The sequence below is a fragment of the Nyctereutes procyonoides genome, unplaced genomic scaffold, assembly GCF_905146905.1.
Source record: "Nyctereutes procyonoides isolate TBG_1078 unplaced genomic scaffold, NYPRO_anot_genome, whole genome shotgun sequence".
Taxonomy (NCBI): domain Eukaryota; kingdom Metazoa; phylum Chordata; class Mammalia; order Carnivora; family Canidae; genus Nyctereutes; species Nyctereutes procyonoides.
Window position 1 is genome coordinate 21,739,349 of NW_026575048.1, and position 18,038 is coordinate 21,757,386.

The 18,038-nt window shown below is 38.3% G+C and overlaps 2 protein-coding genes across 4 annotated transcripts in view; one reads left to right on the forward strand and one right to left on the reverse strand.

The window, feature by feature from the left end:
• BABAM2 (BRISC and BRCA1 A complex member 2) overlaps positions 1–18,038 on the forward strand; it is a 408,818-nt gene that overhangs the window by 15,321 nt on the left and 375,459 nt on the right. The gene's annotated exons all lie outside the window — the stretch shown is intronic.
• LOC129510750 (bublin coiled-coil protein-like) lies at positions 3,208–3,459 on the reverse strand. The gene has a single exon (XM_055326963.1). The coding sequence runs from the start codon at positions 3,457–3,459 to the stop codon at positions 3,208–3,210; it is 252 nt and encodes an 83-aa protein (XP_055182938.1).

The following is an 18,038-nucleotide window of genomic DNA, read 5'->3' on the forward strand; positions in this document are numbered from 1 at the left end:
ATGTGTACAGTTCAATGGCATTAAGTATATGCATATTGTTGTGTAGCCATCACCATCATTTATCTCTAGAATCTTTATAATCTTGCAAAACTGAAACTCTATGCCATTAAATAATAACTCCCCGTTCGTCCTTTCCCCCACCCCTGGAAATCACTATTTTTTAAAATTTATTCATGAGAGACATAGAGGCAGAGACATAGGCAGAGGGAGAAGCAGGCTCCCTTTGGGGAGCCTGATGTGGGACTCATCCTAGGACACCGGGATCACACCCTAAGCCCAAGGCAGACGCTCAACCACTGAGCTATCTCGGTGTCCTGGAAGGAAATAACTGTTTTATTTCTTGACTACTTTAAGTACCTCGTATAAGTGAATTATGCAGTATTTGTTCCTTTATGACTGGCTTATTTCACTTAGCCTAATGTTTCTAAGGTTTTGCCATGTCGTAGCATATGTCAACATTTCATTCCTTTTTAAGCCTGAATAATATTCTATTTTTTTAAAGATTTTATTTATTTGTTCATGAGAAAGAGAGAGAGAGAGAGAGAGGCAGAGACACAGACAGAGGGAGAAGCAGGCTCCCTGCAGGAGCCCAATGTGGGACTCGATCCTGGACCCCAGGATTAGGCCCTGAGCCAAAGGCAGACGCCCAACTGCTGAGCCACCCAGGCATCCCAATATTCCATTTTTTAAAAAAGATTTTATTTATTTATTCATGAGATACACACACACAGAGAGGCAGAGACATAGACAGACGGAGAAGCAAGCTATGACCCCGAGATCATGACCTGAGCAGAAGGCAGACTCTCAACCACTGAGCCACCCAGGTGCCCCTGAATAATATTCTATTGTATGTATATACCACATTTTGTTTTTCCATTTACCCGTCGATGGATACTTGGGTTACTTGCACCATTTGACTATTATGAGTAGTGCTGCTGAAAAGGTAGGTGTCCAGACATCTGTTGGAGTCCCTGTTTTCAGTTCTTCTGGCCATATACCCAGAAGTAGAATTAGCAGATCATATGGTAATTCTATGTTTAATTTTTTGAGGAATCACCGTAGCATTTTCCTCAGTGGCTGCATCATTTTATATTGCAACCAGTAATGCACAAGGGTTCCAGATTTTCCACATTCTCACCAATGCTTGTTGGTTTTTAAACGTTTTCTTTGTGTTTTTAAAATAAAAAAAAAATTTATAGTTATCCTAATGGATGTGAAGAGGTGTATCATTGTAGTTTTCCATTTTCCTAATGACCAGTGACATTGACCATCTCTTCAGGTGCTTAGTGACCATTTGCATATCTGCTTTTGAGAAATGTCTATTCGAGGTCTTTGCCCATTTTTTAATTGTGTTGTTGTTGGTAGTGCGTTGTAGGAGTTCTTTGTATAGTCTAGATAATCAATTCCTTATCAAATATATGATTAGAAAATACCTTTTCCCATTCCATGGGTTGCCTTTTTATTCTTTTGATAATATTCTCTGATGCACAATATTTTTACTTTTGATGAAGTCCAGCTTATTAATTTTGTTTTTGTTGCCTATCCCTTTGGTGTCATATCCAATAAATTATTGCCAAATCCAATGTCTTTAAGCTTTTCCTCTATGTTTTCTTCTAAGAGCTTTATCATTTTAGCTCTTCTGGTTAGGTCTTTGATCCATTTTGAATTTTTAATTCAAAGTTTTTGCATGTGGATATCCAGTTTTCACAACAGTATTTGTTGAAAAGATAGTCTTTTCCTCCATTAAATGGTTTTGGCACTATTGTTGAAATTATTTGACCATATATTTGAAGATTTATTTCTGGGCTCTGTATTCAGTTGGTCTGTCTTTATGCCCATTCCACAGTCTTTTGATTACTTTAGCTATGGTAGTAGGTTTTGATATCGGGAAGTGTGAGACTTTCATCGTTGTTCTTCTTTTGACAGATTGTTTTGGCTATTCAGGATCCATTGACCTTCCATATGAATTTTAGGATGGCTTTTTCTATTTCTGCAGTTTGTTGTTGAGATTTCGCTAGGGATTGTTTTGAATCAATAGACTCTTTTGGGTGGTATCACCATTGAACAGTATTAAGTCATCAATGAACACAGGATGTCTTCCCATTTACCTGTGTTTTCTTTAATTTTTTTCAGCAGTGTTTTGTAGTTTTGAGTACAGTATTCTTTTTTTTTTTTTTTTATGTGGTTTTGCTTTCCATGGTTTCAGTTACCTGCAGTCAACTATGGTCCAGAAGCAGGTGATCCTCCTCTTGACATGTCGTTAGAAGATCAGTAGTAGCCTAATGCTATCTCATGATGCCTACCTCGTTCACCTCACTTCATCTCATCATGTAGGTATTTTATCATCTAACATCATTACAAGTAGTAGGGTGAGTGCAGTATGGTAAGGTATTTGAGAGAGAGAGACCACATTTGCATAACTTTGATGTGAATGTGTTACAGTTCCTTTTTTTCCATTAGTTTTTGTTATTAATCTTTTACAGTACTTAACTTATAAATTAAACTTTATCATATATATATAAAGAAAAGAGGGATCCCTGGGTGGCGCAGCGGTTTGGCGCCTGCCTTTGGCCCAGGGCGCGATCCCGGAGACCCGGGATCGAGTCCCACGTCGGGCTCCCGATGCATGGAGCCTGCTTCTGCCTCTGCCTGTGTCTCTGCCTCTCTCTCTCTCTGTGTGACTATCATGAATAAATAAATAAAATCTTAAAAAAAAAAAAAAAAAGAAAAGAATATACATACGGCTTGGTACTATCTGTGGTTTCAGGCATCTGCTGGGGGTCTTGGAATGTATTTCCGGTGGATAAGTAGAGTCTACTGTATCCAACCCTTGCCCTCTAGGTTAAGTTTATTCCTGAGTATTTTATTCTTTAAAAAAATTTTTTTTTTTTTTTTGTGTGTGTGTGTTGGAGACCTGTTTAATGTGGACGTTCAAGGCCTGGGCAGAGTGAAGAGTGCCCCAGAATTGGGCAGGCAGGCAAGGTGGGTGGGTCGAGGGCCCACACCTGACCCCGGGAGGGGATGTGGGATGTTGGGGGCTGGCCCAGGCATGCCAAGGGGAGTACCAGAAGGGTGTCCAAGGCAGGCAGACCCACTGGGGAACCTGGAGGCCAGCCCCTGAGCAGGTGTTGAAGCCAGGTGGTGAGTGCCTAGGCCAGAGCCTAGCCCAGGGAGGCAGGGTTGGGGCTGGCTGGGAGCTCCTAAAACCTAAGGACTGGCATCAGGAGGGGCCTCCCCAAGCTGCTGCTGGAACTCAAGACGTGTCTGCCGGTTGGACTCAAGCAGCTCCTGGAGGCGGGCATGGAGGTGGTCATTCGTCTCCTCTAGGTGGTCTAGACAGGAGTTGATCTGGTCCAACATGGAGTTGATGGCAGCATATTCTGCTTCCCCGAAGCCGTCGTCCTCGCCTTCTGCGCCCACCTCCACCGGCAAGTCCAGGTCCCCGTTGGCGCCCGACATTGCGGGCTCGGGCGCAGCGAGTGCCCCGCGGCGACGGAACGCGGCGACAGTCCCACGGACAGCCAGCGCCGGGCGGAAGGTGGAGGCACGGGATGGAACGCGGCGCCGGAAGAGTTCTTTTAAAATTTTTTTTAAGAAAGATTTTTATTTATTTATTTGTCAGAGAGAGAGAGAGAGCAAGCAAATGTTTACAAGCAGAGGGAACTGCAGGCAAAGGGAGAAGCAGGCTCCCTGCTGAGCAAGGAGCCCAGTGCAGGACTCAATGCCAGGACCTTGGGATCATGATCCAAGCCGAAGTCAGACACTCAGCTGACTGAGCCACCCAGGCATCTTTTTAATACTATTATAAATGGGATGTTTTTATAATTTTCTTTCCAGATTGTTCATTGTTAGTGTATATAGAAAGGCAACTGATTTTTCCATGATCATGTATCCTGCAACTTTGCTGAATTTATTAGTTTTGATTGTGTGTGAATGTGTGTGTTTGTGGACTCTTCAGGGTTTTCTGCATGTAAGATCATGTCCTCTGCAAACATATTTTTTCTTCTACCTTTTGGATGCTTTTTATTTCATTTTCTTGCCTACTTGCTCTGGTTAGGAGTTTCAGTACTATTTTGAGCAGAAGTGGTAAAAACAGGCATCCTTGTCTTATTCCTGACCTTATGGAAAAGGCTAGCAATCTTTCACATTTGACGATTGGAGTTTTTTTCCCCCCAATTCATGCTTGATTTAAGCTTTTGGCTGAGGAGGCAAACTAGTTAAGTACTGTGAGAAAAGTTAAAATAGTACTGAAATTGTGAACTTATTTTTGAACCGTAAATTCTTATGAAAATAGCTTCTGTATAGGAATCTGCCCCCAGATTCAAGCCAGAATACATGGGTGGAGCGCCCTCACGGTTTTAGAAACAGCTGAGGGTCTTAAAACTCAAAGAGGCTTTTTTCCCTTTTCAGTGTGTGTAAGAACATAGATTTGCATTCACACTATTTTCACTCTTTTACTGTAAATGTATCTGAATATATACTGTTTGGTGTAGGGCTGAGAGAATAGCAGTTGAGAACAGAGGGAACAAACATCTGTAGACAGTTTAGACTCTATGCCAGTGGCTTTTAGTGGCCTTCTACCTATAAAATAATCAAAATAACGGTAGTAGGAATATTAGCTGCTGCACCAGATCCCGTCCTTGGCATATTATGTCTGTTACCTACTGAAATCTCACATTGCCGCATGAAGTATAGATTTTAGCAACCTCATGTTACAAGTGAGGAATGGGTCTTGAAATGTCCAGGTGAGGGTCCCAAGCTATTCTGTGGCAATGCCAGGGTTTGTAACCGAGCCTCTGGGATGCCTGGGTGGGTCAGTGGTTGAGCGTCTGCCTTACGCTCAGAGTGTGATCTCGGGTCCTGGGATTGAGTCCTGCATCTGGCTCCCTGCAAGGAGCCTGCTTCTCCCTCTGCCTATGTCTCTGCCTCTCTCTCTTTCTCTCTCTGTGTCTCTCATGAATGAATAAATGAAATCTTTAAAAAAAGAAAAAAGAAACTGAGTCTCTGATTATATAGCTCTGCAGCTTTCCCCTGAATTTGTTGTTTTTGTTTTGTTTGTTTGATTTTAATTCTGTAACTGCATCTTAATTACAAGGTCCTTTAATTAGGAACCTTGACTCATTGTGGTCAGCACCAAGAAAGTGCTATAATAAATTAAGGTACAGTCCTTCATATACATTTCTTTGGTTGGTTAATTTGATCTCTGAGATGCTGATATCACTTCTCTGGCCAGCCCGTCTCTTAGCACTGTCTCCTTGTGCTTGATTTTCTTTAAAGGTGAGAGAGGGCTGTGCTGAATTTGAGCCAGGCTTTTGTATGGGTAACACTGCTTTAGAAGGAGAAGAGAGCCATTAATTGATAGACCTGCTTCTACCAAGAGTAGAAGCCTTTTAATTGAGAATTAGTGACCTATAAAATATTATTCATTGTTAATATTACTGTATTAGTGCATAGATCATGCTGACATTGGTTAACTCAACAACTCTATATTAAGCAGTAAGGGCAATAATAAGAGCTATTATCATTCATAATGCTATTATTGTAATATAAGTGCTTTGAGAGATATTATCATACTTAATCTTTATAATAATCCCCTTAAGGCAGATGAGGTAGCGGAGACTCAAATAAGTTAAGTGACTTGTTCAGGGTTGCCTAACTGGACCATTCCATCAAAAGCAGATCTCCCATGTTTTGCTCCCTCCCAGGCTCTGTCCTCTTGCCAATCTCAAGCTTTTATTTATATATGTATGTCTATATTTATTTGTTTTATCAAAGAAGGCAGGGGCCTCATCTGGCATTGCAGCTGTATCCTCAGTACCTCACATAGAACCTGGTACATAGTAGAAGCACAGTCAGCATAAAGTTGGGAATCTGAAAGTAGATTTCATGGTTCCAAGTCAGGGCTGTGTCACAGCTGTCTTTTGGGGTAGAAAAAAATAATCAGCTAAGAAGTGGTTAGTTGTTGCTTTTCCCTTCCTCTGGACATTAAAGTTTAACCTCCTTGATTAAAAAAACCTTTTTATTGAAGTATGGTATATATTTAGAAAAGTGCTCCTAATCCTATATATATTACTCAGAGGATTACCAGAAACTGAACACATTTGTGTAATTGGGACCTAAAAGAAAAGGAACATTACCAGCACCTCACACATCTTCTGGTGTGCTCCCCCTCCCATCAGGCACAGAATAACCACCATCCTGCCTTCTAAAAGCAGAAGTTGGTTTTGCCTTCTTAAAAAAACCTAAGTGGAATTTGTATCCCCAAAATGGCATTTTGTGTCTGGCTTCTTTGGTTTGGCATCATGTTTGTGAGATTCTGTACCGTTGCAGATATATTCCTTCTCCTGGCTGAGGAAGGAGTGGGGTGTTCCACTGTGTGAACATACCAGTTTCCCTGTTCTGCTATTGAGGGACATTTAGGTAGTTCTGAGTTTCTGTCTTTCATGAACAGTGCTGCTGGGAATATTATAGTACATGTCTTTTGGTGAATGTATACATGTCTGAACCCTCTTTATTTTATTTTATTTTATTTCATTTTATTTTATTTTTTTACCCTCTTGATTTTAAATTAAGAATAGGATAAATGGGGGATCCCTGGGTGGCACAGCAGTTTGGCGCCTGCCTTTGGCCCAGGGCGCGATCCTGGAGACCCGGGATCGCATCCCACGTCGGGCTCCTGGTGCATGGAGCCTGCTTCTCCCTCTGTCTGTGTCTCTGCCTCTCTCTCTCTCTCTCTCTCTCTGTCTGTGACTATCATAAATAAATAAAAATTAAAAAAAAAGAATAGGATAAATGAATATTTAAAATTCTTTTCAGTTCCATATTGTAGTGAAGTAAGGCAGAAGGCTAGGAAGGGAAGAGAAAAGGCGATAGAGAGGGATAGAAGAGAGGCAGAAGGGTAGTGTGAGGGGAGATGAAATCAAGGAAGAGGAAAGAAATATGGAGAAAGGGTGAAGAGGAGCAGAGGCAGGGGTCTGGCCATTGAGAGGGGCTCCTAAATGCAATGACCAAAAAGCCCTGTTCCAATTTTGAGGATGGGCTTCAAGGTATTACCAATTCCTGAGATGCTTCTCTGGTGCTTCCCATCCACATCTCTCAAAGGCCCTCTGGCCTCTACTCTACCCATTTACTCCTGTCTGTGTGGTGGATTCAGATCTCCAAACAGACCATGTCTGTCGTATATATTTTTTTCTATAAAGAAATGAGCAGTAAATGAATTTAGCTTTTGTGAACAGTATAAAGCTCTTTTCTCCATAGGTTGTCTTTGCCCTCAGTAGGTCTGTGAGGAATGTTTTTATAATCTCTCACTAAAATGTTATTTTTTTATTTATTCATGACAGACACACAGAGAGAGAGGCAGAGACATAGGCAGAGGGAGAAGCAGGCTCCCTGTGGGGAGTCCGGGACCCCAGGATCATGACCTGAACCAAAGGTAGACACTCAACCACTGAGCCACCTAGATGCCCCTTAAAGTGTTTTTTAAACACATGAGGATAACGCAAGTCTCAAAGAGGTTAAGCAGCTCCTTCAGGGTTACTTAGCTGATAAGTGATGGAGGCCAGGACTAGACCACGGGACCAATTCCAGGTCTTCTTTACCAGATGTTCTGTATTTTTTTTAAAAAAAAATTTTATTTGTTTATTCATGAGAGACACAGAGATGCAGAGAGGCAGAGACACAGGCAGAGGGAGAAGCAGACTCCATGCAGGGAGCTTGACATGGGACTCCATCCTGGGACTCCAGGATCACGTCCTGGGCTGAAGGCGGCGCTAAACCGCTGAGCCACCCAGGCTGCCCTGTTTGTATTTTTTAAGGAAACATTTGCCATCATGTGATTAAGGAACAGATGCCTTATAGTATGTACCTAGGTATTAGGTTTACCTAGTCCTACTTCTTATTTTCTGGATCTTCCTAAGGACTAGGAATGAATTAGACTTTTGGGTTCCACTTGATATTTACCCCTCCATATGCTATTCTATTTTGATTTTTTTTCCCTCTCAAACCTTTTTAAAGAAATTACACTGTATTTTACCAATCCTATTTTTCTCTCATAGCTCCTCTGTGGTGAATTAAATCTGTTTTAGTTAATTTTTAAAAATTTTACATATATTTTTTAAGTGGGCTGCTTACCCATTGTGGGGCTTGAACTCATGACCATGAGATGAAGAATCACATGCTCTCTACCATTTGAGTTAGTCAGGCATACCCTAAATTTTTTTTAAAATACAAAGTCCTATATGATATTGGGCCTTCTTAACAAAAACAAAAACATAAAACCAAAACCAAAACAAACAAAAAAGCGCATCTGACCAGGAAAAGTTAGGAATCACTTGTTAATATAGCATACAATGGAATTGGTTTTCTAGCTACCTGTATTGATCTGTATTTGTGAAATATCTTCAGGTATGAATGTGAAAAATGCCCCCCCTTCCATTACTGGCTAGAATTCAGATAGAAATTGGTTCGGTGATTGAGATTAAACCTTAAGCGTCAGGAATAGTTCAGTTTTAGAACTCATTCAGAAAAGACAGCTATCTAAAATAGCAGTGTTTTTGAGGCAATAATTTACTATAAATGGGCTAGATCCCAGATCATTTGACAAGAGTTTGTAGATGTCTACAAATTAAAAATTGAGGGGAGGGAATACAATTTCATAGTTGGTACTGGGATAGAAATTCAACACATGCAGTTATTTTATGGTCTGTCACTGATTAACTCTTTGACCTTAAATTATCAGACTCCCCCCTCTCCCCCCCTTTTTTTTACATTATTTAAGTCATTGAAGAGTTGGAAGCATGGTTGATATTTCAAATCTTAACTAAAAGCATATAATTATTGGCACTGTAGAATAATTTCCTACAGCACATCACTGTGTATTTATTTAACATTTCCTAAGAGTATTACTCACCATACTTTAATGTAATAAAAATATCTTTGAATTGTTTGTTGGCAGGTTTTTATAAATATATTTATTAAATCTATCTTTATACATGTTTATGTAAGAAATAAAAGAATATGTAAGTCAGAAGAGGATTCTGGAGACCAAAATAGTTCAAATGGAGAATTGAAAGTCAGGTGTGTTGGCAAAATTGCCAAGATAAGCAGTCTTTGAGGATGAGCGGAGGCCTGGCATTTAAAACTGTGCTATGCTGTCTCTAGACTTTCTCGAAAATGATGATTGACTACCATGGATTGTGCCAGCTATCACGTTGCAGGATTGGGTGACCCTCCCAATTCGATGGATCATCAAATTAGTTAATATCTTCTTACAAGGGATGAATCCAAGAATATGTTGGAGCTACATCTGGATGCAGATGAAGTGATGTTGCAAGTTCTGAGCAATCAAATAATCGGGTGATAGATTTTGAGCCATGAACTGTGATATTACTGACAATTAAGCAGAGATATCAAAAGAACACTTCAATAAACTGGTAGGGTTTGTTACTGTGGTGAGGAAACCAAGGTGAAGAGGGAGATTGGGGGACATCAAAGTGAAGTAGTTTATCTTCTTCTCCAAGGACCTTCAGCATTTAAAGGACCTTTTGAGAAGTTTTCTCAAATTGTCTTTGCCAAAAGATAAGTATTTTAAGATTTTCTGATCTGTTACCAACTGATACTTTTGCAAAATATAGTAGAAATGAATTACTAGAAAAGTGGAATAAAAAAGACATAAGATACAAGGCTGGGCTTTTTAATATTCGATTCAGCAGACTTAAAACTCATCTTACAGGGATCCCTGGGTGGCGCAGCGGTTTGGCGCCTGCCTTTGGCCCAGGGCGCCATCCTGGAGACCTGGGATCGAGTCCCACGTCGGGCTCCCGGTGCATGGAGCCTGCTTCTCGCTCTGCCTGTGTCTCTGCCTCTCTCTCTCTCTGTGTGACTATCATAAATAAATAAAAATTAAAAAAAAAAACTCATCTTACATATTGCTGGAAAAGCCTCTTACTCTCATTTTCTCTGCTTATCTTATTATGGGTTAGTAACAGTTTATAATGCACTGTCCATGGACCCCACTTTGAGTAGCACGGTCCTAGAAGGGTTTCTGCATTCTAACAGTCCGGGAATTGGCCTTTGTAGAATTATGTTTGAGAATAGAGATAAATAATTCCTAACTACACATCTGAGATATGGCAGTATTTTCCTTTTAGACAAATATGGTAGAACAAATATGGTAGAGGGTTGTAAGAATGAAGATTTCTCTCAAAATTATTAAAATTTTCAGTTGGTCGGGTCAGTAAAAACTGAGAGAGCATTGTTATTTTGTTTATGTTACCTGCATGCATACCAGAGAAGTATAACTTGAGTAGGGAGAAAATGTTTACAGTACAGTCTTTTCTGGGTAACCATTCTTCCTTTATTCATGTACATCTTAAAGGTCAAACATTGTTTTTCTATTTGCTTGTTAAAGCTGTATATGGATTTATATTTCTAAGTAGGTGCACATCTTAACACCAGTTCAGTGACTCAGGTGGCATTTCAGTTGTTCTCTAGTTTTAACTAGATAAAAGATTTAACATGTTTGGCACGTTAAGTCAACTTTTATTACATTGTTTTTATTAAAATATTCTCATTTTGTCTTTAAAGGTGGTTTTATGTAGTTCATAGAAGAATTCATTTCTTTTTTTAAACTTTATTTCTTTTATTTTTAAAAATATTTATTTATTGGGGGAGCAGAAGGAGAGGGAGAGAGCATCTTAAGCAGATCCTTGCTGAATGTGGAGCCTGATGTGGGGCTCAATCCCACCACCCAGAGATCATGACCTGAGCCAAAATCAGATGCCCAAGATGTCCAATTGACTGAACCCCCCCGGGTGCCCCAGAATTCATTTCTTTTTAAAAAGGTAATAAAGATATGGTGTTGGATTCAGAAGTCATATTATAGTATAATATTTTCATAAACTATTTGAGAATTATAGAATTTCAGGATTAGAGGCATTAAACTCTAGTGACCACCATATGCTAAGTGAGCCCCTTCTAGGCTTCCCTGCCAGGTGACTGTCTTGTCATAGGAAAGCCCCCTGAGGGGCCCAAGGCAGTTTGCTGGGCAGCAGATACTGTTAGAAAGGACTTTCCTATATTGACTAAACCCCTTTTTTTGTGTCACTTGTACCACGTGGCACAATACAGAACAAGCTTAATCAATCCTCCATGTGACGACACTTCAAATAAATGAAGTAGCTATCGTGTGTTATATTTTTATCTTCTGTAGTCTGACATGGAGTCTGCTGATAACCATATAATTCATGTCCTTTTCAGCATCCTCGCTGGCTTCTTCCCATTGAGATCCAGTTAGTCTCTGTCTTTCTTCCAGTGTAACACCTGGAACTGAATGACGTGAAAAGAAAGAATAAATAAATAAAAGAGGAGAGGATCTGTATGGTTTACTTGGAGAAGTGTTAGTAATTAGGAAAGCCAATAGGAGGCTAATGCATAAATATCTGGAAAAAAGAATAAAGAATATTTCCCATTACATGCAAAAAAAATCTAGAATTCCACATATTTTGTAGAAGATCCCAAGAATGAATTCATTGAGAGCATAATTTTAAAGAACAATAAGCTTTATGCCAACTCACCATTCACAAAACATTGATCTACTAAGTAGAGAGAAAATATTATGTGACTCAAATCTAAAGATCACTTGTGTCTGTCAATGAAATGAATTAGCATGTTATTTCTTCTATAGTGATAACTTACAGGAGGTAACTCAGATATCTGTCAGGATTATCTGTAATATATATATATTTTATATACATATAATTATTATATTTTATATATAAGTTATTATATATATAATATATATGTGTGTATTTAGTCAAGAAGATATTATTTAACTGTTCTAGTGACTTTAAAATATAGAATATATGTAAGGAACTTACTTGATACTTTCTGATAAAATGCCAGTATTTTAGACTGTATTTTGAATGTATTTTGAATCCCTGGAACTATAGATTTTTAGGTTTTGGCAATGACCATGGTTTTTTACATGTATACTAATGATAATTATTTAAAAGTCTTTGTGATTAAATTGCATTATTTACCTGACATGCCACATTTAAAAAATCTCATTTAGCCATAAGAAAATAAGGTAGTTTAAAAAGTATTAGAGTGAGGAAGATCATTCTATGACAGTCCACAAGCCATAAAACAAAAAAAATAATAAATTCAAATATATTTTAAAAAAGTCCTGACCAGTAAAAAAGACATAAGAAAGGAAAAGCTATTTCTTATTTGTGTAGAGTGTATACATGTATACATACCTATATACGTAGTTATTTCCCTTTTATGGGTCAGTAACCCACCTTGGATTTAAAGAAAACTTTTTTAGATATCAGCTATAGGCAGAATATACATGAATCTTAAATCTAGCAAAATGTATGCAATAGTTACCTTTTCTGCTTTTTTTTTTCTTTTTGTAAAGGTTTTATTTTAAAGTAATCTCTATACTCAGTGTAGGGCTCAGACTCATGACCCTGAATTCAAGGGTCACATGCTCTTCTATCTGAGCCAGACAGGTGCCCCACGTTTGTTTGTTTGTTTATTTTTTAAGTGTAACACCTACAACTGAGTGAAGTTTTCTAGTAATAGTTTTGACTAATGTGGAGTAGAGTACTGTTATCTTCATTTTTCTGGAAGCTACATTCTTTGAGGATGTATTGGAATGAGCTGTGTGTTACAAACCATTGGTAGATTGTGGTTCACTGGTATGTTATGAAATCACTTTAGTGGGTGTTGATTCAAATAAAAAAAAAGAAATAGAATTGAACAAAATATCTGAATTTCACGTAATAAAGCTAAGTATTAAAGCATACTTGTTTCAATTTATATACACACTAATAAACATGTATATGTACATATATGCATATTACATATATGTGTACCAAGTGGTGATATAAAATAGTGATTTAAAAGTTTCTTACTGTGTAAAAAAAGTTTGAAGGCCTCTGCTCTAGACCAGAGGCTTTCCCTCTTTGTTTTTTTCTCTGACAACTCCTTCTAGTCTCTTCTTACCCTACCACTTAGATATTCCATCTTTATACTCTTCTGTGAGTCTCCTGCTCCGTGCACTATGGGCTCCATTAGATTTGCTTTTGGACCTAGGAAAATCATTTTATTGCTCTGATTCAATTTCTTGTTAACTGGATTACCTCTGAGAATTTTTGTCTGTGAAATGAAGAAGGCATAGTAATTGAGGCAAGAGGGTCAGTTGAAGTTTTTTTGTTTTTTTAAATTCTGAAAATTATCAGCCAAGTGAATTAAGGGTTTAATGAAAATAGTGTTTGAAATAGACTCTCCCGTATTTTTGACTTTGCAGTTTGTGCTTTTGAGTAATCATAATAGTAAGTATCTACTATGTGCTATGTTCTGTTCTAAATGCCCTGTGTGGGACGCCTGGGTGGCTCAGTCGGTTGAGGGTCTGTCTGCGGCTCAAGTCATGATCCTGGGGAAGAGACAAATTGCTTAACTTGAACAGGGCTGAAAAATTCATAGTGTGTAACGATAGTATATCAAGCAGCAATCTAAGAAAAAAAATCCCCCCAAACCATTGAAAACCTCAAAATACATGGGTGCACATTTATCCTGTTATCCTCCAGTTCCTGATAATGCTCATAAAGCAGATGCTAAGTCTTTTTGTAATCACTTAATTAGAAGAGTTTGAGGATTTAAAAAAACTTTTCTTGGTGCACCTGGGTGGCTAAATCAAGTTAAGCATCAGCCTTTGGCTCAGGTCGTGCTCCCAGGGTCCTGGGATTGAGACCTGTGTCTGGCTCCCTGCTCAGTGAGGAACCTGTTTTTTCCCCCACTCTTTCTCCCACCCTAACACTGCCCCCCCATGTTCTCTCTTGCTATCTCTCTCTCAAATAAATAAAATCTAAAAAAAAAAAGGCCAATAAACTTTTCTTCCATCTTTAGAAGACACCTTTCACCAACAGGAAGGAGAGTCCTGTAATGGCACTTCAGAATCTATCAATTCCCCTCTTTCCTTCTATTTCTACTCTTCCACTCTCTTTTTTCCATTTTTTCCCCTCTACCTTCTCTGTTTCCACTACAGCTCATTCTAACGCTTTTTTTTCCTTGTTCTCGTTCTTCCCCCCCACCTCTACCAGTTGCCATCTGTTTTTTTCTGTACCCTGCCCTTGTACGGTTCATATTTACCCAAATGTATTTTTCATAAGAAAAGCATATACCGAGTACTTAGTGAGAGGTACTGTGGAGATGCAAACATAAATGAAGCAAACATCAGGAAAGCTAGTAAGGGAACCATCACAATTCTTCTAGTTCATTCCCTTGAGAATCTGAGCTCCATGCCAAGCTACTTTCCTCCTTCTCTCTGAGGAACAGGAATTGAGATTGGGATTTTGATACATAATATACAAGTATAAAATATAAAGCCTCCAGAATTCAAAGAATTGGGAATACATCCATTTAGGACGTGTTTTGGGTCAAGGGATGAAATTGGTGACCTAAAAAGTTTACAGGAATATTTTTACTGAACAAATTAAAAGTTTAGTATAAAAATTACTTTTTATAAAATTATGATGCACATTAAATGTATAGAAATAGTATGTAAGTTGGCCTTGTCCCCGGGGATTTCTTTTTTGAAAAGATTTTATTTATTTATTAGAGAGAGAGCATGGGGGAGGGTGGGGGCAGAGGGAGAAGCAGGCTTCCCACTGAGCAGGGAGCCCAGTGTGAGACTTGATCCCAGGAGCCCGGGATCATGACTGGAGCCAAAGGCAGATGCTTAACCGACTGAGTCACCCAGACGCTCCCCTGGTATTTCTTATAACATTTATTAATGGAAGAATGACCAGCATTCCCACAGTTGGATAGGAATCAGTTCAGGAAATTTATGTAATTTGTTTTGACTTTGACATGACCTTGGAGTGTGCTTGTCATCACCAGCTCCACTTGTTCACCTGCACTGTTTATGAGGCACTTATCAGGTGCCTCCTGTGTGCCAGCAGGTGGGCTGCTGGGCACTAAAGGATCCAAGGTATAATAGACTGTTTCATTACAGAGCTTTCAATTTAGCTGAGTCTCTGTCTCCTTGGTTTTGTCCTTACCTAAGGACAATAAGTAAGTATTTTCCCTCTGCTACCCAACTTGACTGGATCCAAGTCATTCTTAGAGGCCAGTCTTGTATTCCAGTGAACCTTCCTTGATTATCCCAGTTAAAAGTGGTTTCTCTGCTCTGGCAACTTCTATTGTGCTTCTTTTCTTTAACCACTAATTTGGCAATTAATCATGTTAATTGCTTTGTGACTTGTATCTGTTGTTGTCTTGAGCTGTTATTTAAATTGTGCTTGTTTGACTTTCATGGGTTTGATTTTTGTCTTCTGATTTACAATTTGAGGTTCTAGAGAATAGACTCCTTTCTGTACTCTTGTAGCTGTAATCTCTAAACTTTTTGATTATGTACCTTAAATAATTTATGAACCCTCAATACACGTATACTTATTTAATTATAAAATATACTTATGTTATGAAACATATATAAAATATAAATTAGAAAGAATGACATAAAATGAAATAAGCAATATTGTAAAAGTAATTTATATTACTTATAATATGGTATTTTCACCTGTCATACCCAAAAAGGAAATCTGCAAAAATATATAGATATTAATGAAAGAAATGCCATGTTGGCTGTATACACTATGCCATAAGATCAGTTTTTAATCCCACTTGGTAGTGTCGGTTTGATTTTAACCACTCTGATGGGTGTGATGTGTGCCTTATTGTAGATTTAAATAGCATTTCTCTTGTGACTAATTAGGTTAAGCACTTTTTCATGTTTATTGGTCATTTGGATCCCTTTTTATGAAGTGTTTTTTCAGGTCTGCTAACTTCTAGAGAAAAGCTCTTACCAATTTACAGGAGTTCTTTATATATTTTAATATCAATTTTGTATGTTTCAAATATCTTCTTTCTGTGGTTTGTCTTTTCACTATTTTTTTATGAACAGAAAATCTAATATTAATATAATCCAGTTTACTCATCTTTTCCTTCATAGTAGTACTTTTTGGGAATTTTTGTTCACCCCAAGTTCTTGAAGATATTTTTCTATTTACCCAATTAACCTTCCCCCATTATCTCCTAAAAATATTTTGCTTTTGCTTTTCCCATTCAGAGCTTCAGTTCACTTGAACTTGATTCTTATGAATGGTATGGGGTAGGGATTAAGTTTCGTATTTTTCCCTGTTAGTATGTCCAGCCAATTCAGCACCATTTATTGAAAACAATTTCCTTTCCTTACTGTGCAGAGATGCTTTTATCGTAAATTAAGTGTCCAGGAGTGGCTGGGTGGGTCAGTCAGTTAAATGTTCTCCTTTGGCTTGGGTCATGATCCTGGGGTCCTGGGCTTGAGCTCCACATAGTTGGGCTCCCTGCTCAGCAGGAGCCTACTTCTCCCTCTGCCTGCCACTCTCCCTGCTTGTGCTCTCCTCTCTTTGTCAAATAAATAAATAAAATCTTAAAAAAAAATTTGAGTGTCCAGATACATGAGGATCTGTCTCTGGACTTTGTCTTTGTATCAATACCAATATTTTAATTACTAAGATTTATAGTAATTTTTAATATCCAGTGGAGCAAGTTCCCCAATAAGTTTTTTTTCCTTATTGTGGTAAAAAAACATAAAAATTATCATTTTAACCATTTTTAAGTTTACAGTTCACAGCATTAAGAACATTCACATTGTTGTGCAACCATCATCACCATGTATTTCCAGAACTTTTTCCTCTTGCAAAATTGAAACTCTGTACTCGTTAAATACTGTCTATTGTACCCTCCCTCAGCTCTTAGCAACTACCATTCTCTCTATGTCTTTGAATTTGATGACTCTAAGGATCTCATATGAATGAAATCCTGTAGTATTTGTCTTTTTGTAACTGGTTTATTTCACTTAGCATACTATCTTCAAGATTTATCCATGTTGTAGCATGTGTCAAAATTTCTTTCCTTTTTAAAGCTATTAAATAATATTCTATTACACATATATGTCACATTTTGTTTATCCATTCATCTCGATGGACACTTGGGTTACTTCCAGTTTTGGGGTATTGTGTATAATCCTGTCACATTTTTCTTCTTCCAGAGAATTTGGTCTATTCTTGGTTCTTGGTATTCTATTTACATTTTAAAATCTGCCTCTCAGGTTTCAGATTAATTGAGGGGAACTAACATCTTTCCATTATGTGTGTTTTAATCATGAACATACCTATATTCATTTATTTTCTTCTAATAATAGCTTTCTATGTAGAGATCTTGTACATCTTTTGTGACATTTCTATATATTTGATAGTTTGATGTTATTTTTGATGGCCTCTTTCTAAAAGATTTTATTTTTATTTTTAAAAAGATTTTATTTATTTATTTGACAGAGAGAGTGAGAGAGAACACAGGAGTAAGGAGAGGGGCAAAGGGAGAGGGAAAGGAGCCTCCCTGCTGAGCAGGGAGCCCAACATGGGGCTTGAACTCTAGGACCCTGGGACTGTGACCTGAGCTGAAGGCAGATGCTTAACAGACTGAGCCATCCAGGTGCCCCTAAATGTTTTTATTTTTTAACTGATTGTTGATGGTGTGTAGATATGTGTATATAGTCTACAGTTGATTTTTATGTATGTCCTTTGTCTAGCAACTTTGCTAAATGCACATATTTCCAATAATGCCTATGAATATTTAAAACATTTTCTAGGGAACCCTGGGTGGCGCAGTGGTTTAGCTCCTGCCTTTGGCCCAGGGCGCGATCCTGGAGACCCGGGATCGAATCCCACGTCGGGCTCCCGGTGCATGGAGCCTGCTTCTCCCTCTGCCTATGTCTCTGTCTCTCTCTCTTTCTCTGTGTGACTATCATAAATAAATAAAAATTAAAAAAATATGTATTAAAACGCTTCCTATATGCACAGTCCTATTATTTACACATAAGTATAGTTTTATTTCTTCCTTTCCAATATATATACCCTTATTTTCCCATGCTGCTCTGCACTTGCTAGGATTGCCGGTATGATGTTGAATAAAAGTGTTAAGATCAGATAACA